The 20,276-nt window shown below is 38.9% G+C and overlaps 1 protein-coding gene across 3 annotated transcripts in view; it reads right to left on the bottom strand.

Annotated features, from left to right (window-relative positions):
* The window catches only part of arap1 (ArfGAP with RhoGAP domain, ankyrin repeat and PH domain 1), a 67,250-nt gene that overhangs the window by 28,381 nt on the left and 18,593 nt on the right, over positions 1-20,276 (bottom strand). For all 3 annotated transcript variants that reach the window (XM_006799940.3, XM_006799939.2, XM_035911600.2), the window contains 11 exons: positions 19,665-19,834; positions 14,398-14,486; positions 14,223-14,305; positions 12,470-12,610; positions 12,270-12,339; positions 10,950-11,070; positions 10,613-10,791; positions 10,343-10,449; positions 8,940-9,139; positions 7,864-7,949; positions 7,253-7,435 (listed from right to left, as the gene is read on the bottom strand). In XM_006799940.3, coding sequence (XP_006800003.2) covers positions 7,253-7,435; positions 7,864-7,949; positions 8,940-9,139; positions 10,343-10,449; positions 10,613-10,791; positions 10,950-11,070; positions 12,270-12,339; positions 12,470-12,610; positions 14,223-14,305; positions 14,398-14,486; positions 19,665-19,834 — 1,429 coding nt within the window. The remainder of the gene's footprint in view (positions 1-7,252; positions 7,436-7,863; positions 7,950-8,939; positions 9,140-10,342; positions 10,450-10,612; positions 10,792-10,949; positions 11,071-12,269; positions 12,340-12,469; positions 12,611-14,222; positions 14,306-14,397; positions 14,487-19,664; positions 19,835-20,276) is intronic.

The raw sequence follows: 20,276 nt of genomic DNA, 5'->3' as shown, positions 1-20,276 counted from the left end.
ACTATCGTGACAGGTCCAGATGTCTTTACCTGCAGTAGGGAACTTTCCTGGCAGAGATCACGCAAACATTTTTAACGTGCTTGCAAAGAAGCTTTTGTTTCATATTTCTGTTGCCATCATCTTTCCTTATTAATAGCTCAGCGATGACTGATGTGCCATTACTGGTAAACCAGCGCAGGAATTTAAAACTCAGGCAGGTGGAATGCAGCACAAGTTGAGAAAGACGTAATCAGCATTGTGCTAACTCGCTGGAACGATGATGAATATAACTGCTGTTCACTCATATAAATAAGTTGCTTTAGACTATAAACAACAAACAAACTAACCCTGAGTACAAGGAAAGAAGAAGAGAGAATACAAACCCATGCATGTCTGTCTTCAGTTAAACGCAATAAGCTCTTTTGGGTCTGACTGAGAAATTCCCCAGTGCACACACACACACAGAGACAGAGCCCCGCCTCTATTTAAGCACTACTGAGCTTACACACACACGCACACACACACACACACACAAACAAACAAGGCAATTAGCAAAGATTAGAATTGCAAAAGATACACACACACCCAAAAAACACAAAGACAAACTGCCAAAGCACCGATGAGTTGAGAGAATTTAAAACATCAAGAATTATAAATGGGGTTGTTTGCCAGAGTGACAGCACTTCCCATTCCCAAAGCCACAGATCCTGAGACATTACGCAGTCTGGCTTTGTTTCAGTCCAATGAGTCGGAGTGCAGCTGCAGACCGGGTCAAGCACTGAAAGATTTGGCAAACAAAATTCAGGGCGCTCTAAAGAGCTGCTTAAAATATCACTAGTAATTTTTTTGTCCAGGGTGAGGCCCAAAATCAGTAAAACAGGCTGTATTTTTCCTTAAAAATCCATCCATGATCTGGTTTCATGCCCAAGTAGATGAAGTTTTTGGTCTTTAAATCTTTAAAAAGATTTAAGCCAACTTGAAAAGGTTATAAAACTATACACAACAAATAAAAAGATGGGTGTAACCTGCTCTTTATCACTGATGGCAACCAAATTTTTCCACTTTTGGTCAACAACATCAAAATGACCACACTGTTTAGCTGTACCGGCCTGCAATGAAGATGCCACTGCAGCCCAACAAACACAGTCATCCGAACTCTTGTTTGACCACAAGCACAAAGCAGTTCACAGACAATACTCTGCCATCAACAAATAAGTGTGTTATGCTCTGTGGTGATATATTGGCATGTGTACGTGTGCGGTCCGTACACAACAATGCACAAAGAGAACAGAGGAAAAAATCTGTGCTCGGCTTCATCCCATGTGGACATACATGTGGACACCTACGCTGTGCAAAGAGCCAGTGTACAGTAATATGACAACAGCCTTTTCTTCTGTCCAGGAAAATTGAACCTATCAGAAGGAAGTACAATGAGGAAATGGGCTGTTTGAGTGTTAAGAAACCTCACCCTTCAACATCTGCTGCCGATGAAACAGGCAGTAATGTAATAACGCACACAGAGAGAAGGGAATTCAAGAATCTTGCCGAATTTCCCAAGAGAGACAGAGGCAGAGAGATTTTTATCTGGGCGTGTCAAAAAAAAAAAAAAAAGCCAACAAAAAACATAGGCCTCCATCTGGCCTCTGCATTTGTATGGGGCTGAACTGGAGGAAAAGGAAGATGAGGGAGGGAAAGGAAGAAAGAAAAATATTGTGAAAAGAAGATGAAAGCATTTCAGTCAGCCACATTAATCAGAGACAGATTGTTTTTGGCTAGAAACTCAACCTATGTACAGAGAGCGATACTAACACATGCAGGCTTTGCTGTGTAGACTTTAGCACAAAATACCCCAAACTATACCCACACTTACTGATGTGTATGTACGTGCATATATTAAATCCAGATGAGAAAGAGCTATTCGCATATGTTCCATCATTACCTCACCGTGGATACCTTACAGAGAGAGGGAGATGGTCAGGGAGGTGAAAATCCAGACAGAAAAAGGAGAGCAGAGGGAAAAAAAATGATTTGAAGGAAAAAACAGAGTTCCAGACAAAAAAAGGAGGGAGGAAAAAAAGCACTGCAAAATAAATAAGAAAGGACATCACATGTTGAGCCAATCTCCCTGTAGAAATCGAAAGGATTTATAACCCGAAATCCTAAAGTGTGAATGAGGACATGATGGGAATGGTCGGAAAACAGAAGAATTAAATAGGAAGAATGAGCAAAAGCAGAAAATAAACAAAAGGAGAGAGTAAGCGATGAAGAGCTTGTCTTATATGGAATCCAATTACAAAACTTTAAAAGCATAAAAACAAGGCCGTAAAGAGATTTTTAATCCTGTACCTTAGTTGTTAGTTTGCTATGATAAAATACCAACAACATGCTGATAGCCAACAGCACACAGTCAAGGACACCTGGGAAAGGAGAGTGGCCGTCAACTTTTCAATAACCGATTGCTTTATTTTCTCAAATGTCACTAAAATAGCCACAAAGTTATGAAAAACAACTATCCCCAACTCAAACTCGGCACAAACACAGAGAGACTATCAAACAGTCTGCATTAAACAACTCTACGTCACACTGTGCACTTCATTATGAAACGTCATCTATGCTGTGTCACTTCTTCCCTTTCAAGGAAACCACGAGCCTACAAAGCCTTTAATGTCAACCTAAAGGCCATAAAAAGCTTCAAACTGTTTAACAGGAAGATGGCAACGCCACAGAGGAAGAACGACTCATGGATGACTGTTACTTTATTCTTAACACGCAGGTGACTAACATTCAATAGATGTCTTCTAAAAACAGATGCAGTTGTGCCTACAACTGCATCGGTTTTGTTTTGTTTCTGTAAGAAGGAAATGCAGAGTATGGTTTTTCCAGGGAATAAGAAACCCAGTGTAAGTTCATTACTTGCTGCAATTGAGAAAAATTAGGAAGCCACAGTAACAACAGAGGGGGAACCAAAAGAGACAAAACAGGAGACGACGATCATGATTTACAGATGGAAACATACAAGCACACAAAAAGAAAGCAGTACAGACCAAATACAGAAAAGGCACACAACCATGCCCACGCAGGCAAATTCATGTGCATTTCAATGTGTTGCAGCTCACTCCAGAGAAAAAAAAAAAAAACATACACACACAGACACACAATAGCTCTAATGTCTCACTAACACAGAGCTGCAGTGCTGCAGTCCCCATAGTGTCAACACAAAAATGTTTCCCACAGACACATTCAAGCACATGACTGCACACACATACTGTCAGAGATCTAAAATCCACTTCCACACATCGCTATAAACAAACCACCACTGAAATGCAAGGTTGTGCTCTTTTTCTTAACACAGCTAGCCTAAAAGGACTCAGAGAGCTGCAAAAACAAGGCATATTTTCACTACCCTGTCCTACAGCTCCCCTCTTATACATAGCCCAACCTGGAAGTTCTCAGTTCCCTTCAGTCAGTCCGCTATTTGAATGTCAGTCGACAAAGACAGCCCGGAAAAGTTGCAAATGTAAAAGTCTGGAGCTCAAATCAAAAAGAAAATTATAAAAAATATAAACGACTTGCAAATAAGAAAAAAGAGCAAGGAGTGAAGTGATCAAATTTCTTCAGCGGTCAGAGCCAAACAATGTGTAGGACAGGAGGAGAAGGAGGAGGAGGAAAACAGAGGGAGGGGTGGAGTTACAGCACATTCCAGTTAAATCAGTAAGTAATGATGTCACATTAAGGAAAAAAGTAAAAACAAAGAAGAAAGCGAGCAAGAGAAGTGGGGTTAAAAAGACAGGAGTAGATAAATGACCCTGAATTAGCTAAGAGTGCTGCTGCACTCACAGAGTGTACAAGCATGTTTTTGTCTTCCTTTCACACTCTTTCACACTTATATCGCCTTTTTTGTCACCCACTTTTTTGTCACCAGCTGACACATGTGCAGAGTGTACAATTTCTGAAAGGCACACCCAAGCAGAAGCAGAAGCAGATGCAATGCTCATCTGTATTTTTCTCATGAACAGGAAAAAAAACTAACAAACAAGTGGAGCAGCCATTTAAGTAATCACCTCTGAAATGGGGGTGGGGTGGTATGTGTGTGGGTTTGTGGGGGGGAATAAAAGCTGTAGGAAAGTCCAACAGATCACGTCCTCTATAGGTCCCAAAGACCCAAGAGAGAGATAAGAAAAGAGCAGAAAATGGAGCCATCAGGGAGGAGGACAAGCAGCTGCTTTTAAAACTACAAACTAAACAACTTCCTTTATCTCATTCTGCACATCCCAAACACAGTGACTCACACTCACTCACTCACTCACACAAATGTAAAAGCTTAACGGCTTGAGGGGGAAAAACACATAGCTCACAGTCAGGTGCTAAATGTGACTCATTTACACACCAAGTTTATCTGTGACCTGTACACATTGTTAGCGGTAACTGGGTTAAGCTCCTAAGAAGTGACTGAGCTGGGTCTGAAACACTCAGTCATTAACCACACATGATGGAGCCCAGTATAAAAGCTATGGCCATTCCATGGCCACTCACATTTCCCGATTCTAAACAATACTAACCAAATAATGTGTCATGTTCAAGCAAAGCTTCGCCCACCACAAGTACAGAAAGACACTGCGGTTGTCACATTTAAAAGAGTCGTTGCTAAGAGTCGGTTCTGGGACCTTGCAGAGTTGCAAGTTTGAAAAAATGAAGCAGGGATTTCACAGGGTTTAGTCCTGAACCTGCATTAATCAGTCTTTAATTCTTCAACTCTAAAATTGAGGTTTGCAAAAGTACTTCAAGTGGTAGATCGTGTTTGTCACGGTTCTGGGTCGGTTTGACCCAGCATTCTGAGTTTATTATGTTTTGGTTTATTCTTGAATGATCGTTTTGTTACCTTTGTGATATGTTGGTTATTATTATTATATATATTATTATAATTATATTATTATTATTATCTCTATGTTTCTGTTTAGTCTGCGTCTTTGTGTAGTGATTTCTTGTTCCTGTTTTATTGTCCTGTTCCTGTTTTTATTGTGAAGGTCTGCGTCTCATGTAAGTGTGTTCAGTTTACCTCATTTACCTCAGTAATTTGTCTCCCAATTACTCCCACCTGTGTGTAATCTCCCTGTGTTTCTCTGAGTGTATTTTAGTCGCGTCTTCTGTCATTGTAGTCGCTGGTCTGTCTGTGTATCCACCATGTCGCACTCGTATGTTTTCCCTGCTGTCAACCGGCGTCTGCCTCTGCTCGCTCTCATTCTTGTTCAGGTTCGTGTCCAGTAGTTAGTTTGTTCCCAGTATAGTTTAGTCCTTCCTCTGTTTGCCATTTGTCCATTTTTTTGTGTTTAATAAACCACCTTCACAAGTGCCTGCATTTGGATCCTCCTTTATTACTTCCACACGGCTCATCTCACTCGCCGTGACAGTGTTTCACAAGTTTAATCAGTTTTTTAGTCTATAAACCCGACTTGCACTCCATTGCAGCTGGAGTGTGATCAAACAAAGTCCCACAAATGCCTTAAAAACAAGAAAAGTGTGAAATGTTGTAAGACTGGATCAACCAGCTGCAGAAGCAGAAGCATACTGGCTGCTTTACTGTAAGTATCTAAGTGTTAAATAACACTTTCGCCACAGTCACAGGATCTTAACCATGTATTTACACAAAGGAACGTGCTTATTTTTATGCTCTTTCTATTGGCTTCAAAGGAAATTCTGCATCTTATTTTAAGTTACTGCTCAAAACAAGAACTCTGAACAGAATCATCAACTTCGAGGTGCAAACCAAGGATGTCAAACTCATTATACACAGTGGGACAAAGGCAGCCCACTTTAATCTTAAGGGGTAAAGATCAAAGTAAAACTATATGATAAATCTGTATTGCCCAGACTATACTTATAAAATATGAAGTTTGCATTAATGAAAATGTCCTTATAGTGAAAATACAGAAACTTCCTTGTCGTTTAATTATGTTAGTTAATTACTTTGATTCCGTATGAAGGAATCAATCAGCAGGATAAGTTGAAAAACTTGTTTTACAACTACAGTTAAAAATTCAAAATCGATGTATACCTTCATACTATTAAAGCTGTTTAGTGGGCTGGATTTGAGTATTTACTTGGCCAACTCTGTCCCCCAGGCCTCATATTTGACAAACCTAGAAGGCATTTGTGCATGCTTTTGCATATGCCAAAACTGTTAATATATTTTTTTCCACTCACCAATCAAGTATAATATAACAAGAAATGCATTTTTTCTTCACAGTACCAGTCCAAATAAACTGCATGTAGAGTGCTGAGGCACCAATCTGACGAAGACAACAAAAACATTCCTGCTGCACTGAAGATTCCCACTAACCCCCCATATTTTTTAAACAGAAGACATTAGGAACAAATGGGATCATTTTGTAATGCTGGCTGCCTGCCAAGCTAAGCAATCAGGGAACCAAGGGCTTGGAAGGAGGGGTGACCAAAAAGAAGATCCTGTGTGGAGATAGCTGCCTTTCTGGAAGTTTCTCCTGTCAGTACAGTAGTTCTTCCTCAATGAAAGGCATACAAAAACCTGCATGGGATTCAGAAAAAAAACACAACCTCAAGGATCCTGATACTGTGAGAAACCAGATTCTCTAGCATGATAACAGCAGTCAGGTCTGAAGGAAACGAGACACTATTCAATACTATCCTAGCCAGGAAGTGTGGTGGTGGCAGCATCATGCTGTGGGGGGGATTTTTTTTAAGCAGGGACAGGATGACTCGTCTGGGCTTATGGACACCGAATGATGCTAAGTACACAGATGACCTAATGAAGGCAATAATGCACCAGGGCAGCATCTCAGACTAGTATGAAGGTTCATCTACCAACAGGATAATGGGAAAACTGATCCTGAAGCCGAGAGCCGGCTGTTTGTGACATTCAAGGCTCCAGTTGCCCAGGTAACCCTCCAGTGACTTTATTATCGGGTCATATGTTAATCAACAGTATTCTTCAGTCTGGTACTTTCAATCACATGGAAACAGGAAAAGTTTATTTAGGGCCCCGCCCACTACTCATAGCAAGCGGTTATTTCCCTCATGGAAAGATTACGGAAAGTCATTCACTTTCTCTGGTTTCCGGTTGGCACGTCGCTTCCAATGTGGACACATTTTAAGGCCCCATCCGCACACTCAGCTATTTGCTTGTCACTCATCACTTTACACTTTGCAGCTGCTCACTAGCAGAAATTTCTGGCAATGCAGTGCGCAGATTCAGAATTAAACACAACGGTATCACAAGCAAACTGTGACTTTGACTTACGTGATTGAGCTCCCTCTGGTTTCCATAGAGAGCGTGGTACCTCCTGTATTTGCCCTGGCGATATTTGTTGCTGATGAAGCGTCTTCTCTCTTCGCTGCAGCTCGAAGGCGACAGAGCTTCACTTGGTGGGACATTAGCTGCCCAAAAACTGTTAGCCCGCTCGTTGCCTATCACCAGGAATAACTGCGACAAGGGCAGGGTGAACAGGAAAATAAATAAATAAATAAAAAATGAAGAGAAGTACTTCCACACTAGGATAGGAAGAAACACACACTTATTCTATTTTTCTCTATTATTCTTCTGTAGCACTTACTAGATCAGATTACTGACACTTCTGACCTGCAGGTTTATAAAACAATATAATGAAACCACACAAAACCACCGGTAACTACTGCCTCGGAAACTTCCACAAAGATGAAACTAAAACTAAGCCGTCTCAGCTCCAAAATGATTAATTACAGAAACATTATATTTGAACATACTAGTTAATTAATCTTAAGACTTTAAATATTTAAAGAAACTGGACATAAATCCATGTCTTTGGAGTCTGTTCTAATTTTTATATCAAAAACGTCTCAACAATTAATTAGAGAGAGAATTTCTATTTGTACCTGAATAAGCTCTTCTGTCCAAACTTTCTTATCCATCTTCAGACTTCGAACTTTTGAAATGCTAGGTCCTAGTCCTCTGTGCTCCCCTGGAATAACACACATACACATATTAAAGCCACGTTCAATCTTGACCATATTATAAGCTCTGTATGGACAACCAAATAACTCTTTACAAACAGACAAAAACAAACAAACAAACAAACAAACAAACAACAAGTGCAGTGAAATGATTGATATTTTTTTATATTTCAAGACAAAAATCACTGCTGACCAAAGAGAACATGCAGGCTACAACTAGTCATTAGGTTTAGGAGGTAATTACTTTCTCACAGGGCCAGGTAGCGTCACCTAAAAAGAGCATTGTGTTTTAGCAAAGGGTCAAATACATTTTCACAGCACTGTACAATTACTGCCCTGTGGTTTTACAGCACAACCAACCAACCACACACTGATATCAATGTGTGTCCAGGCTTATTTCACCTTAGTAGAAAAATACTTTATTTACTAGAAAAATCTATTAAGTGTCTGCATACTAAAAAATAGAGGTGCAACAAAAACAGAGGTGAAAGCAGAGAAGCTACAAGTCCTAAAGTATGGCTGCCTCACACATGATTATCGGAAGCACACGTAATTCGGCCAAGAGTTTAAAGGTGGGTAGTAGAAGTGCGTGACATAGCCTGACATTTATATCATGATTCTTTAAATTATAATATTAATATTTCCTATGATAAAAAAAACCCATGCCCTTTAATAATGACCCAAAAAAGTATTTTTTAGGAAATGGTATCAGTGAAAAACAGAAGTGAGCTCTGACCACTAACATCTAAATAGTCCCTGAGAACAACTGAACATTTGTCCTAAACTGGAGTGTTTTCCTAAAGAACCTCCTGAAATATCACATCTATGACAACTGATGGCCACGACAAAACAAAGTCACAATGCCTCTTGTGCTGGAAGCCACATGATAATTCTGATACTCAGCGACCAGCAACAAAAAGTCAAAATGCTGCTAAACACAAAGTATTCACACTGACAGCCCAAGGCACCGCACAAAAACAAAATCAGAACACACAAACCTGCGCATTGTTTGCACACCACCACACACAAATTGATGGCGGCCCACTCCGGCTTCGGTGCTTCACAGTCGGCGCACAGACTGTTGCTAGACTCCGCCCAGATCCGCTCAGCCACCTCGCTGTTAGACAATGCCTCACCTATCGCGTCTCGCATAGCATTCACCCACTGCTCTCTCATCTGCTCTGACTCTGCGATGAAGCTGCGGAGAGAGGCAAGCATATGGACGAGTGTTAACGCTGACATGAAGGTGAGAAATGACGCTTAGATCGCTGCTGTTACGCTAAATATACTCAAGACCTGGAAACCACATAAACTCACAGAGGCAGACAAGCTTCCTCTTTTCACCCTGTCTGCTGCATGCTCAGTTTATCTTCCCTTAAATTAGTAATACATATAAATATACTTTACAGAAATAAATTGAGTAATTATTTCCTGCCCTTAAATATTTCTGGATGTTACATGGGAACAAAAGCACAAAACCACAGACACAGTACTTTAAATACAGTAAAAACACTAAATACGGTACTTTAAAATACAAATCATAACATTAGCTTAACAATTTAAATAAAAAGTTGAATCATGAATTTCAGAATAAATCAGTATCAGCTGTATTAGTATACAACTAAATAAATCTGAGTTAAATCAACAAAAATACTGATGACTGCCATTTATTTGGGTTTTAGAAATGTAATGGAAAATCTGAGCACTGGCAAAGAATTACATTTCTGTCCAGATCTGAATCATTGTCTTTTCTTATTACTAATTTCTTTCATTTACATTGCTGATGTAGACATAATGAGAGAGAAAAAACTCCTCCATTTATTTTAAAACATTTCTAAATCTTCAACCTTTCTTATTATTACCAGGTCTGAATGAAAATGAGACTCTTTCACATATGTTTACAGTCAAGAGACTCAGAGCCAGTACACTAGTCCACAGAAACACACATTTCCCCATCCTGTCATGCTGAGACCCTGCACTACAGGCGCAGGCTGTGAACTGTCAGCCAAAAGACCACACACCACACAACACATGCGCTCATGCACAAACATATCCCCTGCACTTCTTCGCACAAAAACACGCGCACACACAGTCACACAAAAGACTTTTCACATTCTTGAAAGACGACCAGCTGAGGATTGAGGGACTGTGGGAGAGTTCTCACTAAAACAATATGACCTTGTAACCCAGCAACTCAACTCAAGAGCAACTCAGATGCTGATAATGAGGAAGGATCGTCGTCTCTAAACTTTCTAATTAGTATATCTCACAGTTGATCTCACATAAACAGTTTTGAGTAAATATAAACCCAACTGCTTAATTACTGCAATAAGAGGTGTGATAGTCACACAAACATGGGAAAGGTGTGAGAGCAGATTTCATTTCTGTGTGCATGCAATACCTAAATATGCGATAAGGTGTGGTGAGATCAAAGCTTCGACGATCTGAGTCCTTAATGTTTCCTACATTCATCTCAATAGACGTGATACCCAATCCAATACGATAGTCCTGTAAGAAATGGCAGATAAAATGTAAATTACACTGTTCCAACAAATCAAAAAAACAAAAAACAAAAATTTCTTATAATTCTAACAATCATTAAAGTAAAGAAAACAAAATGCAATTATCTTAAGTACAAATCTGTACACACAGCTCCACCCAGAGTTCTTACATCAATATTTTTGTAGAGGAAAACTTTATCTGAGGCAACAACTGTGTAAAGTTTGGAGCGTAACCCTTTTAGCTCCAAGTAGCCCTGACAGTCTGGGGCTGAGCCGGGGTTCGTGACAGTGTGCCTTTGGCGCCCACTGGTGCAATCCTGCAGTACAGTCACCCATTCATTTCGTTCAGCTGCAATGAGAGCGCATACGCATGTCAGATCAGACTTGTACGTAGTAAAATCTGTACCCACAAATATATATGACCTGAGTTAACTGCATATTTTGAGACATGTGAAATAACTGTCTGTACAAGTGTAAGCACATATATAGCTGGGTGAACAGACATACCTTCACTTTCAGCCCTAAAGATGAAGGTTCGATTGTTTGTAACAACTTCAAACTTCAGCTCCCCCACAGTGGTCACATTAGTGATGAAAGCTGTTGAGATGATCCCCTTAGAATACACGTCCTACAACACAAGATAGCACAACACACACTCAGCATCTGATCAGTTATTTCATCAATTAATCATCAATTAATCAAGCAATCAGTGAATTAAAAGCAATTTAAAATTAACCACTCATTGGTTTCCATTTTAATTGCAGTGTTTTAGGTCATTTAAATGCATATAACTATGAAAAAACACCTTCATTGTATTTACGTACCATTAAAAGTCATATTTATTAAACAAAACATTTTCATAAATGCAAACACCCCCACAAACAACTAAAAACAAGTACATTGGTGTCAAATAACATAAGATATACATGCACACTAAACTAAAGGTATAAAAAAGATGCCTTTGCTCCGCATTTCTGGAGGTTTCTCTGACATTAAGAGGAGTGTATCTAGTTAATGTGTGCGCATGTGTGACCCTTTAAAAGAGTTTGTGGTGGCTGTCACACAAAAGCGAGGACATCAACATTCTCAGAACTGAGGCTTGCCCTTTGCTTTGATGTAACGTTTCCTGCTGCAGAAGACAGATGTTCTGATGGTGCACAATAAATAATTAACGTTAATAATAATGTCAAACTCAACAGCACTGAGTCAGTGACACAATTTTAATTACAGAATAAAATTAAAATCAAATTAAGATTTTATATTAATCTAAATCTGCAAAATAATGTTACTAACTCACTTACAGCCCATGCTCCTCTTTAGACTCGCCCCTGCCCATCAGCCTTAATAATGGCTCATCTGCATTTTTTTACTTTAACTCCTGTAACTTTACTATCGATTTTCACTGTAAAACAAACAGCAGTGCATGGGAGCATTTCCAAAGTTTGTTTTTCTTCAGGTTTGATGAAGGACTCTCATTACTGCTGTTCTGTTACAAGTCTTTTTTTTTTTTTTTAACTGGAAGCTGCTTGGCCTTAATATTGTCATACTTTTTATTTCCACGAGTGCTACAAGACACATTTCTACTGCAGGCCTATTTTTAGTGGTAAGTGTGGGTGAAAAGGTCACATTTACATAGTAAAAGCTGAAAAGTTTTATAATCAAGCTATTCACATTACTCGAAGAATCATTGCAGCCCTAAAAATTATCAATACCTATTTAGTATGTCAACAGTATCTCCTGGACAGAGTCATACACAAAAACAGCGCTTCCGTTCTGTGCTTGTGTCTGGAAACATCACTCAGTTTTTGGATGCATTTGTTTTGTTACCTTGTCAGTGTCAAAGTATCTCAGGTAGTCAGCATCTAGCTTTACCCATCGTCTCTGGTAGTAAATAGCCCTGTGGATGAGGACAGACAGAACACCGAATAAAAAAGCAAATATCGCTGCCCTGTGTTTGTTTTTTAATTCAATCAAATATTTGTGTAATATATATTCTCTGATTTTTTTAAGCATCATCATTATTATACCCCTGAGGTGGATTCTTGTCCAGCCAACCCATCTTGATGACAGCAGAAAGCTGAGAGGTGTCTTCTTTCATGGTGGAAGCCAAAACACCAGTGTTTGGTAGGTAGAAACTGCCTTGCTGGCTGTGGAGACTCCCTTCATACCTATACATGTGTGCGGACACACAGACGCACACAAACAAAAAAGGAAAAAGAAAGAAACATCACACAAACTTCATAAGCAATTATATTTTTCATCAAAGTTTAAGTCAGACAAGTTGTGCAAATGTTGTGCAAAAGTTTTGACAAAGCTAACTGTGTAACAATATAATTTTAAGAGATTACACAAAAGAGGTGAAGATCAAAGATTAGATTTCTGCAGCACTGACAGTTTGAGAATATGTTGTGCAATAAAATGAAAGTAAATTGAAACAAAGTAAATACAGCAGCATGTCTCAAATTAACTTACACAAACACTGCAATAAATGGACTGGTACTTATATAGTGCATTTCTATTCTAGCTCAACACCCAAAGCACCTTGTGTAACATTCACACAAACACTCTCGGGGTTCAGTAATAAGGATATTTCAACATGCAGACTGGAGTAGCTGTGGAATCGATCACTGACCAATTAGTAGATTGGTGGATCAATATTCTACCTCCCAAGCAGAGATGGGCAGTAACATGTTACTGTAATCTGATTACTTTTTTCAGGTAACGAGTAAAGTAAGGGATTACTATTGCAAAAACGGTAATTACATTACCGTTACTTTCCCGTAGGAACGCTGCGTTACTCGTTACTAAAACCGTGATTTTTTTTGCGAGAATGTCTCATGACAGTGACGTAAGCAAGTGCGACGTTCGTGGCAACAGCTGTGTGCAGATCAACAATGGATAACATATCGAGTGCGGGGGAGAGTATGAGCGTGCAGCGTTTAAAGCGTGGAAGTACTGACCTTACTTTGAGTTTGATTCCATAAAAAGTGACAAAAACATTAGTGTCCGCTGTGCGTGGGAAGAAAACTTCTTTTTACAGCGAAAAAACCCTCTAAACTTCCAAAGCAAGCACCGAGTGCGCTACCACGTAATGGGAAACTCACAGAGAAACTCGCGGATTCTTCAACTGAGCGCTGCGGCTCACCTGCACCAGGGTAAACCTACGCCTACGCCACTCCTGCTTTACAGGTGAAAATAGACCAACAGGACTGCTGAGTCTTTGATGGTATTTATTTTCTGCTGTGTTTTACTTGCATCTATTTGAAAGACTGAGTGTAAACACACAAAAAAATATTTTATGTGCTGGAATGTGCAGAAAATAGGTTTAAATGTTAAACAAATTTCTTCCAGTCAAAGAATGTTGCATATAATTAAATTTTTGCTTCATGCATAAAGTTAAAAGATTAAAACTAATAAAACAAGTTTTAAAAAGAGACTTTTCCATTTGATTACATTTTGTATGATGGATTATGCAGAAAAAGTAGAATTGGGCTGAAAGATCTATCGCTTTATCACCTATTCAGATTGTAAATCATGTTTTTAAAAAGTAACTAAGTAATTAATTACTTTTGAAAATAAGTAATCAGTAAAGTAACGGGATTACTTTTTTGGGGAGGTAATCGGTACTGATTACCTTTTTCAAGTAACTTGACCAACACTGCTCCCAAGTTACAGGCATTCAGAACAATCAGCAACCAAAGGGAAACAAAACCCTGCAAACAGTGTGTTTGTATTTCAGTTTCTGTATAAGGTTTGCATTCGTGTTGTTTTATGACTCACTCATAATCGTCGAGCACTCCATCCTCACTGCAAAGGGAACTCGGCCGCTTCTTTGTGTAATTTGGCACTTGCAGGGACATATCCTATTGGAGGAAACGGGAATGATTCACAGGATATGGCAAGAGGAAAGAAAGAGCCGAAAAGCCTGGGAGTGGTCCGATTAACAATTTCTTACCCTCTCTGGTGGGTTCATTCGATGACCAGCGGGACCAAACAAGTCTGGCTCCTCGTAGTCATTTGAATTTTCGTTGACCGTAGCCAACACTGAACAAGAACAGAGAAAAGGAAAACAAATCAAGATTAAGCTAAAGTCTGGAGCAGGTTTTGCAGAACCTGAGAAACTCTGGAAACATGATATAAGTGCCAGGGGACAGTTTCAGTGAGGCAAATTTTCATGCTTACTCACTGGCCTTTACTTTACAAGCCAATCCAGGAAGCTCAGAGAATACTTCCAAGGCAAAAAGTGAGTCACACTAGTAAAACTGGACTATGTGGATATGAATTTGTAGTAATTTTGGCTGTGTCAATGTTTGTAAGTGCAAACAAACTGAATTAATAGTGAGTGAGTTTTAATGGATATGCACCAGTTTGTGTCGTCTCTTTCTCTCACCTTAAAACGTGTTTTTCAGGTTCAGGATCTACTATTAAGCAGAGCCGTATTACCACTGAAACATTATACAATATTGAGGTGAAACTGTTGCAGAAGATGAAATTCTGTGGTACATTAAAACTGAAGGCAGTGGTTTGCAAATCGTTAACACACCACATGTAAAATAAAAATCAATCAAATGTTAAAACTAAGATTTTTTTAATGATATGTTTGCTTTGAATTTGAGGCCAGTGACATGTTTAGAAAAAAGTGAGGACAGGCCCATGCTAAACACTGTGTTGCAGTACATCTTTTTTTTTAAACCACAAACAGTAAAGTGTGAAGTGAACAACTGCTGTAGTTTTAAAAAAATATCGCTGAGCATAAATGGTTAACATGCATGCCACAAATGCTGTGTACTCCTAATGTACTGATAAAAATCTCTCTTCTCATTTTGATTGGTCATACCAGACTCAATGGGCATTTTTTGCAACTGAAAAACAAATCCAATGGCAATCATAAACAGGACACAGTTTAGCCTTAAAGTAAGTTTGGGGAACAGACAGCTATAGCTGAACACTCTTTGCGGTTCACCTCTGCAAATTCAAATCAGTGAACTGGAACTCTCAACCACGCTCATGCTGCTGTCACCTTCAGTACTTCGAGGCCTCTTTTCTTGTATTGTTTGTTTATACTTGATCAAATATTTTTAGAGGCCTGCAACCAGTCCTGCTTAACACATAGGCTCCTCCCCTACATAACCATGTAATTATAATACTTGGAAAATGTAGCACTCTCTTGCCAAAATCAACAAAACCTTTTGTGAAAACGGCATTACCTGTTTGACAGGCGATGTTGCTGCAAAGGGTTTAGATATTATGCAACAGAAATGGTTCACAGACGTGTAAGCTACCCATACTGTGTGTTCTTGTGCTTTAACAATACAGTCGATGGGCTATCTTCCGCCTTAAATACTCTTTTTCTCTGTGTGGTAGAATTTTTAATTGCTTATGTGAATGCAGTGACAAACCGTGTTCACTTTGTTAATGAACTGACACCTGGTCCCTAAGATGAGGCTGTTATTCTGAAATATTTCTCCAGATACTCTGTGATGAAAACCACTCTACCTTTGCTCATACAAGACTCACCCTCTATAATGTACACAAAGTATTTTTTTAATTAATCAATTAATTTGTTGCATTTTGTCAAACTTTTTTATAATCAGTTGCTGACATTAAGTTCAAAATGAAATACAATGACATGTTGTCTTTGTATGATTTTCAATCAAATCTAATCCTATTGTGATTTCCATAGAACTGCATATTTCTTGTTTTGTGGACACTGGGTTTAAATGATTAAATATACAACCAACATGACTACATGTATAAAAGGCTGTATCCATTTAACACAAGCGATAAGTATTTTTGGCAAAGCGTCGAACACATTCACTTGTCCACGATGGCACAGACAGGACTACAAGAAAAAGTCTTTTTCTAAAAATGGGAAAAATATTTTTGGTAAAATGACTCTAGTTTCAAATTTTTGAGAACATTTAATGTAAAACTGAACATAGATTCATAATAAGTTTACAGTATGTGCAAAAACTGGTCTACCAATGTTACGACCCGGCTCAAAATCCGCAACATAAAAAAAGAAAAGATGAATACCAGAGTGTTAGTGAGAAGAGGTTTTTTCTTAAAATGGAAAACCAGGTTGGTTAAAATAGCTGGTGCCACCAAGGCAAAGACAAGTGAGCTCTCTGAAAGCCTGCCTCAGGTATGCTTTTATCTACACCTGACTAGGTGTGGCCAATTAGCACCAGCTGAACACACTGAGGAGATTAGAGGCTGCAGAGGGACGTAACAACCAACTTGTTGCCAATCAACAAATCTAATTTTAAAGCACTGTAGGCAAACGGGAGGAGCAGGTAGGATGTCTTCAACTTTTACCTACAAATGTATATTATGATAGTATCATATTGAAATAGCTGTAGGATGATTTATAGAAAATATTTAAATAAACTCACCTGCTTTGGAGGGCCCCCACACAGTTAAAGGAAGCTATTTGAAGTTATCTGACACGTTTGCTATCACAAAAAATGCTTTGATGAGGAAGCCCTATAATTTTAATCTACCGGTTAACATGTGACAATATACATAGTTGTGAATGATATTCAATAACTATGTATGCATGAAATTAAAGAACCCATTTCAGAAACCAAATAGCCATGATAGCACACACACATTATAAAAATATCTTGTCTAGCTGCCCATCTTCTAAATTCAAATAACCTTTCAATGCTTTTCCAAGTATTCACTTGTGTCCATTTAATTTCTGCCACATAGGTCAAGACTGTTCTCCAGTATGAGCATCTTAAAGCAAGAAGATGAGATTACAAAGACACGTGCTGACTGATATGCAGATTCAGGCCTGAGATCAAGATTTTAATATAAAAAAAAACCAAAACACTGAAGCCTGACGGTCACACTGGGATGAAGCTGCTGCTTTCTCACTACACAGTTCACCGCACAGAAGCAGGAGAAAGGAGGAAGAACTGTGGCGAGCAGACTGTATAATTAGTTAACCTCACAGCAGAGCTAAGGTTTAAAAAACAGGAAGCAGTCTCGCATGGAAGAACACAGAATGACTTCAAATTCATCTTCATAAAACGAAAGTAAAAAACAATCTTTATTAGTGGTTTTCTGACTTTCTCTCTTTTAAAAAATGTACTGTCTGGATAAAAATCTTGAGCCACCTCTTATTTATTTACACTTTGCTTTAAGCAGGGCCGGACTGGGACAAAAAAAAAAATCAGCCCAGGCATTTTGACTAGAGACCGGCCCACCAGGTATTATAGGAAAAGCCATAAAGCCCTTTAATGAAAACAAACGCTGTTGTGACAGTGATGAACACCATCTCGCTGGTATTAATGTATCAATCGAATAAACTTAAACCTACGCCATCCTATTCCTCCCTATTCTAGTATTCTAAACAGCATTTAGCAGAAATATTGAACAACCTAACTAATAGGTTGTAGCAAAAAAAAAAAAAAAAAAAAAAAAAAAAAAAGGGAACCACCCCCCACCTCATGATGCTTAATTGACATAATCAACTTTAATTTAATGTATGTGCAAAACAAATGCACAGAAATCAATTATTTTTCTACAATAATTAAATAGATTGAACATCTTTCTTCAACAGATTTGCAGACTGCACAGATGGTATCTTCCCAAAGGAAAAAGTACTATAGCTTACTAGGTTCTATATTAGACTTAATATTTACTACGTACAATAATGGGTTTCTATACATTTTAGTTAAACCTTAGTTGTAAGATTCAGGTAATTTTTTTTATTAAAAACTAGATATTTGAAATGAGAATAAGAAAGAAAAGTACTTCTTTGTGCCCCCCTCTCCCTGTTAATGCCCTACCTGGCCCCCCTGGCAACACTTTGCTAGACCTGCCCCTGCACAGTTACCAGCTGTCAGCTACAAAGGATCCTAGTGTTATTTATCTCAGTTCATAACTTCCCTTCAACTCATTCATGTCACCTAAAAGGTAAACCTGTTTCTCCATCGCCTGTTCAGCTCTGATGATTCAGTAAGAACATCTCCTGGTTTCATCTTTATGTTTCCCTCTCACCAGATATACAAACTGACATCATGACCAGCAGCTTTTACAGCTGTGGCTCCAGCAAACATCACCTGATACTAGAAATTAATATTAAATGTATTCTAACAACAGCTGATCAAGCTTAAACACGCTGCTATTGTTTAGCACTAAATCCGCCAATAGAGATGGGACTTGTGACAGAAAAGCCGATCAGCTGATCATTGATCAGTTTCATGATTGAAGTAGCAACAGGAGAGGGATGGGGAGAGAAGAAGAGGCAGCTGTGCAGCATAAAGACGCAGAATTACTCCAACTTTGTGTCTTTTTTCATTCTAGCTGAAGTACGGGACAAACTGTGTTCCTTGTCAGCTCAATACGGAACTTCAAAGTTCGACCTCGTCGGCTGTAATCTATCCAGCCCAGGCCCAGTATGCCCGATGGCCAGTCCAGCTATGCCTCTAAGAAATAGAGCGATGAATCTAATTTTGAAATTTTTGCTGGAATGATCATAAATGGATATATAGAGGGGGTTGGGTTGTAGAGAGGTACAACGGTGAATGTCGACAGCCATTGGTAAAAGACAGAGGAGGATCTGTCATGTGCTGTTGAGCATCATAAACACAAGATATTAATGGGATCTGGAGAATGTCTAATTAGCAGCAGCTTAATTTTTCAGCATCACAATGATCCCAAACACACTGCTGATGCAGTAAAAGCACACATGGATAAGAAAAAACACACAGTGGAACACTATCAGTCATGGATTGGTCTCCTCAGAGCCTGGCCCTGAACATTATTGAAGCACTGTAGGATCATCTTGACAGAGAATGGAACAAAAGGTAGCCAACAAAGAAGAAGAGCTTTCAATGTCTTTCAACGAGCCTAAAGAACTATTCCTGAAGACTACTTACAGAAATGACAGGAAATTTCACCCAAGAGAGTTCAGGCTGTGCTGAAGAATAACGGTGATCATACCAAACACTGACTTTCAAGCTTGTTAGAACTCTATAAACTCTGTTTTGGATTATTTTCAAGGTATGTTGGCACACTTTTTATTAAATCACTGTACCTATTTCCCATTTTTGTGAAAAAAAATATAAGGAAGTGAGGACAATGCAAGACTAGGGACAGTACTGTAGGTTCTGTATTTTTAAATCTACCACAGCCATTGTTGTAATTAAGGGATGAAACACACAAAAAAATAAAATTAAAAATGGAACATAAGCTGATTATATTACTTACTATACTCGCTGGGATGTTGGGGGATTCTCCTAGCAGGCAGAGCTGGCTGTATATCAAGTTGAGTCAACTGTTGTGGGCTTTCTTGAGTTTTAGGTGGCCTGATGCGAGGTGGGATCTCTGGAGTTTGTTCTCTGAGCGTGTCATCCGTGCCTGTCTTGGTGGGAGATGGGCTGGAGGATAGAAAAAAATAGGGCAGGTCAAAAGAGGTTTGGAGGGGTGGGGATGAGTCCTTGGAAGCCATGGAGTTCGCAGATCGGGTAAAAATTCCAAGCAGACGGCTGATTTTATTCATCTTCTTTCTTTCTATATAAACTATATATACAGTTTATAGAAACATATATAAAAACTATTATAGTTTATATAGTTAGACACCCCTTCCTCTCTAACTCTTTTCTCACTCAATAGTAAAAACTGAAGTGTCCTTGTGAGATCTGATTCCAGGCACAAAAATTTGCTGGCAACAAAGCTGTGCAGAGCTTTTTTTCCTAAAGTTATAACTCTCGAAGAACTCCATAAAGTAACTTTTAAAAAATAAAAAACAAGGATCCATCTGGTAACCTCATTTAGTACAAATTAGGGACTGCTGCTCTGAAACCCAAGTATTCCACAGTT

Source organism: Neolamprologus brichardi, chromosome 14, assembly GCF_056152115.1.
Source record: "Neolamprologus brichardi isolate AB-2024 chromosome 14, ASM5615211v1, whole genome shotgun sequence".
In the NCBI taxonomy this organism is placed as follows: Eukaryota; Metazoa; Chordata; class Actinopteri; order Cichliformes; family Cichlidae; genus Neolamprologus; species Neolamprologus brichardi.
This window is presented reverse-complemented; position numbering and strand designations above follow the sequence as displayed.